Raw genomic sequence first — 7,094 nt, forward strand, 5'->3', positions numbered from 1 at the left:
TTACATGCATGTTTTTGTATTTTTATTGTATAGGTATAGATCCATACGAAGCATGGTATTTAGCTTTATGGGTGTCCACATTATATATACATGATTTCATGTTGTATATGTCCTTTTGCAATTTCGTGTAGATTTTTGGAGTTTTTTTACTCAACATTATTTTTGCAATTTCCCCGTGTTGATGCATGTGGGTGTAGTTCATTTTGTCAATAAACCACAGTTCTCCATGCCTTTGCTGTCACATGCTTAAGTTGTTTCCAACTGTTTAGAATTATGAACAATAGTTGATTGAGCATCACTTCATATGTTTTTTGTGTACATATTTGGGTGATTGTGTAAGATACACACACACACACACACACACACACACTTTGCCTTGTAAGAGACTCGCTGGCTCATAGGACGTGCACATCTTTAGTTTTACTCTTATCAAAGTGTAGCTGAGATGGCTGAATCATTCATAATCTATTTTAAGTAAGGTATGGTTTTAAGTCCTTTCTAGGCTATGAATTCTTAACTTACTCGTTTGATTTTTATGATACAGTATTTAAATTCCATTTTTATATAAGCAAGGATAGCTAGTGAGAGATATTATTGGAATTTTATTAATTATCATTTTATCTGTTATTGAGGCTTAGCCATAATTTAGTATAGTGGCAAATCATACAAGCTTCTTAAATACCAAATGAACATATATTTTCTGACATTTTAAGTCAGTCCCCAATCATCTTTCTTACTTTTAAACATACTTTAAATTAGAATCAAGTGCTTGATTTTAATAAGTATGTTAGTGACTTGAAAAACTATCTCACTTCCTTTAATTATTTTGTTTTTAAATTCATGAATCTCACTTAACTTTATAATCTAAGAGTGTTAGCTTAATGTATTTTGAAAAGATTTTACATACAGATTTAAAATCTAGTGATGAGTATACGCTTTTCTTTGCCTTGAAATAGTCTACAATTAAGCAAATGAAATCGTCACAAATACAGAGCTTTGAGAAGATCTCAGTTTTGTGAATACTAGAGCTTTGTTTCGTAAGTTTTTAGTTCTTCAAGGAGTTAAGAGGCTGGGTTGTATCAGTCTTTCTGGAATGTTTACCTCAAGTGTCTTTAGAACTAGTCTGCATTTTAGTTGTTGCAGATGTCTCATGCAGGGAGTATCCTGGCTTAAATTCTGAAGTGCTTTCACTCCTGCTTGATTCGCCTTGAAATCGTCTGAAAAGAAGTTGGCACATTATTTTGCGAATGTTACTGGACATCAGGAAATACATGACAGGATCTAAGCAACTGTTGAAAGATGAGAGAACCAGCATGATCTCGTTGGTTTTGTGAACAATGTCCTTCCAGTAGCACGGTGGTGGATGTAGCTGTGAAGAAATGTAGATGAATCGAAAGGCATGATAGGGAACAAAACAGATAGTAAAAATGATAAGTACGATAAAGGAATTCCGGGCTGTAGTGGCATATTTACCAGAATTAGGAAATTTTGACCTCCTTTTAGAAATCCTCAGTAGGTTCTTGCCGATCTTAATATATGAAAGGATTATTAGTAGGAAAATTAGCCAGAACATTACCACAAGAACATAGTTGAAAATTGCTTCTCCTTTTGCATCCTTCTTATCTCTATAATGGAAACACATTGTGGAATTATGGTCTCCTTTCTTAGGCGTTAAAATAATCAAAGTTAAAAATCCAGCAAGAGCAACTGTCCATACTGTACAGCAAACATAAATACTTTGTTTGGTTGTAATTGCCTTCCGTTGTTGTATTGACCGGTTAATCTTTATGTAGCGATCCAAGCTGATGAATCCAAGCAAAATAATGCTAATATACATGTTCATATAAAATAGCGTTCCCACAATCTTGCAAAGAATTACACCTAGTGTCCATGTGTTTTGGTTAATATGATACATTATTCGGAAAGGAAGACAGAAGATGAGTAGAAGGTCTGCAATGGCTACATTCAGCAGATAGATTTGAATGGAATTTCTTTTGCGGTGAATTCCCAGAAATACGTAGAGGGCGATTATGTTCCCAACCAGTCCGATGATGAAAATAACAGAATAGAATGTTGCTAACACAGTGGATAGTAATTTGTCATCTATGAAGCAGGTTACATTTGATGCTTCTGAGAGATTTTTGGGTGATTGGTCGCCGTGATTAGTTATAAAGCGCATTCCGTGGGAGGAGCAAGGCCAGCTGCTGATTGAAGTAGTCGTCATGGTCACGGTGTGTGAGGATCAAAAAGTGAAGGTGCCAAGTGACATGTTCCTTGTGTGTAGTTCTTTATGTCTTCAGATTTTTTTCCTACAACAAAATGCCAAACACTGAGTCACTTCCTAGCTTAGTAACAGTTACTTTTAACTCAAAGTGTAAACAATAAATTATTTGTTTTCAGACATTACCAGAAACTTTACTTTTCTCTTACCTTGAACCATTTGAATATCTACACCATGGGGGCGGGGAAGCAATTTATAAAGTTCATGGAAAATGAAATTAAAGCGTGAGTTTATTTCAGTGTAAAAAATCTTGAAATCCCTGCATAGTTTTTCCCTAATATGCATCTCCATGAACGTTTTGAAGACACCTAATATGTCTCTCCTATGCTGTGACATATGTGCAAGGTTTGTGTCATTTAATAAGTTAAAATAAATAGCTGAACTATGAGATCATTTTTCCTCAGGGAGGTCGTTATAGGAACAGAGATGGAGGTGAAGAGAAACAAAAGCTCATATTTTTGAAAGATGAACAGTTTCCCTAAAGGTTCCCATTTTTTTTTTTTTTTTTTTTTTTTTAGAGATTTTTGCTATAGGGCACATGCACTCACCAGAAAGACAGAGAGAGACAGAAAGGGAGAAATCACCCCCTCAGGGGGATGGCCACGCCGCAATTCCTTCTCCTCCTTTCTCCTCTCGGGATCTTGGGCACGCACGCACAAGCACCTGGCGTGAGTTTAAGCCACCGGGTCCAGGACTCGAACCGTGGTCAACTACATGGGAGTACAGCAGCATAGCCATTATGCCAACTGCTGGTCCCCCTAAAGGTTCTTATAGCCATGAGTGAGCTGGGTCCACTGATGGCTCTGCCCAGCTTCAGAACCACTTCCTGCCTTGACCCTTTCCCTCATATGTGTCATTCATTCATTTGTACGTGGCATGTGATGGATAAGCTGTGGCGATCTCTTATTCCATGGTGGAAACATTATTACATGGTGGGAACTGGGGAGAGGGTCCTAAATTTCTTTTCAACCTAGGGCCAACATAGGGATATTAAAGTCATTTGCCTAGAAGGGCCAGCAGGTGACATAGTGGTTAAGGTGCCAACCACACGTGCCAACCGCAGTTTAAGTGCCAGAGCTGGTGGCTTGAACCTCACACTGGGTGAGTGTATGTGCATGCCCAAAATCCCAAGAAGAAAATGGAGAAGAGATTGCAGTATGGCCCTCCTCCTCACGGGGGTGATTTCTCACTTTCTCTCCATTTCTCTCTATCTCCAGTGAGCATACACACTCTATAGCAAAAACCTCTCCAAAAAATAAAAAAAAGAAGGGCATGCAATTAACATAATAGGCCAGGTGAGCTAGGACCTGCCCAGTCACAGAGGTTCTTATAACATTGCGCAGGAGAAGAAAGTAGCCAAACTAAACCAAGTCAGGTGGCCCCTACCAGTTAACTACCCCTGACCCAGCAGCATAGAGTGATAATGTAGATGGGAAACAAGAGGTGTAGTCTGGGTGGCATGGTGGTTAAGGCGCTGGAATTCCCACATCGTCTACCACGGTTTGAGTCCTGGAGCTGACAGCTTTCTCTCTCTCTCTGTCTGTCTTTCTCTGGCAAAACTCATGTAAAAATAAATAAATAAATAAATAAATAAATAATTTTTAAAAGAAGTAACTGGCTGAAGCTTAAATATGCCCTGGTTTAGGTAATTAGGACTCTTAATTACAACCTTCTAAGAGATCGCATGTGAATTCCACTTGTCATTTGTGGTGGCAGACAATGTTTGCAATGCTACCCGTTATTGACCCTTTCCGGTGAAGAGTTCTGTCAGGGAGCTCACCTTAAAGAGCTAGAAGTCAGGAGAGGGCTCCAGGAGGTCTCATCACATGCCTTTCCTACAGTGGCTGGCCTGTTTCGCCACAAACAGCAGCCTTTCAGCAGGCATCATGTTTGGATGTCCAGAGCAAGGCTTTCAATATCATACCTTAATTTATTATGTGATCAAAGGCAAATGACAGTCTTTTCTAAGTCTCAGTTTTCTCTTGTAAGAATGAAAATTCGGGACCAGCACTTGGTGTAATAGCCATGTTGCTGGACTCCCATGTAGTTGACCACGGTTCGGGTCCTGGACCTGGTGGCTTAAACTCATGCTGGGCGTGTGTGCATGTGTGCCCAAGATCCCAAGAGGAAAATGGAGGAGAAGGGATTACAGTGTGGCCATCCCCTCTAGGGGGTGATTTCTCGCTTTCTGTCTCTCTCTGTCTTTCTGGTGAGTATATGTGCCCTATAGCAAAAAAAAAAAAAAAAAAAAAGAATGAAAATTCATATGAAGAACTTAATCCTGTCATATAACAAGTGCTCAATAAAAGTTAAAAGGGGCAGCAGGTGGCATAGTGGTTAAGGTGCTAAATCCCACATGGCTGACTGCATAGTTCAAGTCTTGACCTGGTGGCTGGATAAATACACCAGGCCCGTGTGCATGCATGCCGAAACTCCCAAGAGGAGAATTAAGGAGAAGTGATTAAGGGCCAGCAGATGGTGGAGCAGTTACGTTGCTGGACTCCCACATGGTCAACTGCAGTTCAAGTCCCAGTCCTAGTGGTTTGAAAATCAAGCTGGGTGCATGTGTGTGCATGCCCCAGATTCCAGGAGAATAGAGGAGAAGGAATTGCAGCATGGCCAAACCCAAGGGATGATTTCTCACTTTCCCTCTTATGATCCTCTCTCTACCCCCTCAGGAGTGCACAAGCCCTCAGATAAAAACTCCCAAAAAAAAAAAGAAAAGAAGAAGAAGAAGAAAGGATTGTTTGTGGCATGGCTGTCCCCCCTGCAGGGTCTCACTTACCCCTTCTCTCTCTCACTCTCTCTTTCTCTCTCTCTGCCTCTGTTTCTCCAGTGAGTACATGCACTCTGTGACAAAAACCTAAAAAAGATAAGTTAAAAGCTTCAAAAACACTTGTGATTAATCTCATTTTAGTAAATATTTCACACTTGAAAAATGAAGCTGAATAAGATACAGACCCTGCTCTCAACATTTTTGTAGGAGTGTACATTCTAACCCTGGATGCTATAATGTAAAGTGGTCTTGAAATACACTAATTCATTTCCTGATGCCATATTATATACAGATATATCCATATTTTTTTTAATCTAGTTTTTTTTTTTGAGAGGTTTTTGCTGTAGGGTGCATGTGCTTGCCAGAAAGACAGAGAGAGACAGAGAGACAGAAAGTGAGAAATCACCCCCCAAGGGGGATGGCTATGCCACAATCCCTTCTACTCCATTTTCTTCTCTGGGTTTTGTGTACACACGCACATGTGCCCTGGCGTGAGTTTAAGCCACCAGGTCTGGGACTTGAACCGTGGTCAACTACATGGGAGTCCAGCAACATAGCCATGACATCAAGTGCTGGTCCCCAATCTAACTTAAAAAAAAAAAAAAAACTCTATAATTTGATCAAGAAGAAACTGTTTTGGTAGAGGATAACATTCAGGTTTAAAGTTTTGTGAAGGTTAGGGTGTTGATCCCAAGGAAGAGGAACTGGCTGATGGAGAGGAAATGATGTAATCCCTGATACAGTCTGTCTCCAAAGACCAGGACAGTGAAGGGAGAAGGAAAGACAGGGAAGAAGACTGAGTCTAGTCTGTCACGTGTGTCAACTGCAGGGAGGTAGATTTCACAAAATTTATAGAAACATTCAGCTGTGTTTCTTGTGATCTGAAATTCTGAAAGGAAAGTATAATCTAGAGAGAATGGCAGTCTGCCAGAAATGAAACCGATAATAACAATTTGCATTTCCAGGAAGACAGAGAGGGTGGCTGCATAGGAACCTGGGTTGTATGGTGACAGGGAACTCTCAGAGGTTCAGGTAGAAATACAGCCTGTCAGCTAGTGAAAGGGAATTGAGGCACAAGAAATAAATATGGCTCTGAGAGCTCAGGTAGCTGAAATGACTTAAATAACTCACCTGTAACAGTTACTTGGGTGTTTTCCTTCTGTGCTGGATTTTAAACTCCATTTGGGTTGAGAACCAAGTCAGTTTTGTTTGCCTCTCATGCCAAGTGCTTAGCACGATAAATATTGTTGAATGAAAGAGAGAATATAGTAGAAATATATGTGAAGATATGCACGTGGATATTCAAATGAACTGTGCACATACAGAAAGGGCTTCAGCTGCATCAGCAGAAACACAATTGTGATTGTTCTATCAGTAGTGTGATGTGGCTACAACAAAAACTAACCCCACTTGTGGTTGAATCCCTAGATATATAGTGTCTGAAATGAACATTGTTACCACTAAGCTGGTTCTGTCCCAAGCTAGCAGGGTCTCATCTAGAACACAGTGTTTGTTGCACACTTAGAAAAAAGTACAGACCCACGGGGAGAAGAGGAGCTCAGTTGACATCATAGAAGCAAATTGAGGAAATAGGCCTCTTACCCTGACAATGGGAACACTTTACAAGGCCACGGAGAAAAAGGTTTCACCTTGTTATACGTATCTTCAGAAAGCAGAACAAGGCCCAGTGATAGAAATTTCACAGACAGATGTTGCCTCCTTTTAAGGAAATACTCTTATAGAACAACATTATCTTTTGGGGGAAGCAATAGGGGTCTTACCACTGGAGATTTTCAAGACTACAACCAATTGGGTACTCTGTAGAGGGGATTCTCAATGGTTCCCAATCCTGGCCGCATATTAGAATTCTCTTGAGGGCTTTTTAAATGTATCAGTGTCTGGCTCCTGCCCCAGGTATACTGATTTAATTGGTCTGGAATGGCCACAGGCACTGGTTTCTTTAAAAGTTCTTCAGGGGATTCTAGTGTGCAGTCAGAATTGGACCCTTGGGCTATTGGGTTGGGGGGGGGGGGGGGC

General features: G+C 40.4%; 2 protein-coding genes across 15 annotated transcripts in view; one reads left to right on the forward strand and one right to left on the reverse strand.

Annotated features, from left to right (window-relative positions):
• CASK (calcium/calmodulin dependent serine protein kinase) overlaps positions 1–7,094 on the forward strand; it is a 465,298-nt gene that overhangs the window by 283,216 nt on the left and 174,988 nt on the right. The gene's annotated exons all lie outside the window — the stretch shown is intronic.
• GPR34 (G protein-coupled receptor 34) overlaps positions 590–7,094 on the reverse strand; it is an 8,994-nt gene continuing 2,489 nt past the window's right edge. Inside the window, exons 2-3 of one of the 3 annotated variants that reach the window (XM_006148875.3) lie at positions 6,189–6,285; positions 590–2,309 (exon numbers count right to left, since the gene is read on the reverse strand). In XM_006148875.3, the coding sequence (XP_006148937.1) occupies positions 1,103–2,224 (1,122 nt within the window). In that variant the 5' untranslated portion in view covers positions 2,225–2,309; positions 6,189–6,285 and the 3' untranslated portion in view covers positions 590–1,102. Of the gene's footprint in view, positions 2,310–5,066; positions 5,105–6,188; positions 6,286–7,094 lie in introns of those variants that run through there. The other 2 variants (XM_006148876.3, XM_006148874.3) reach the window with 2 other exon arrangements.

The sequence above is a fragment of the Tupaia chinensis genome, unplaced genomic scaffold (genome assembly GCF_000334495.1).
Source record: "Tupaia chinensis unplaced genomic scaffold, TupChi_1.0 Scaffold000248_1, whole genome shotgun sequence".
NCBI classification, from domain to species: domain Eukaryota; kingdom Metazoa; phylum Chordata; class Mammalia; order Scandentia; family Tupaiidae; genus Tupaia; species Tupaia belangeri.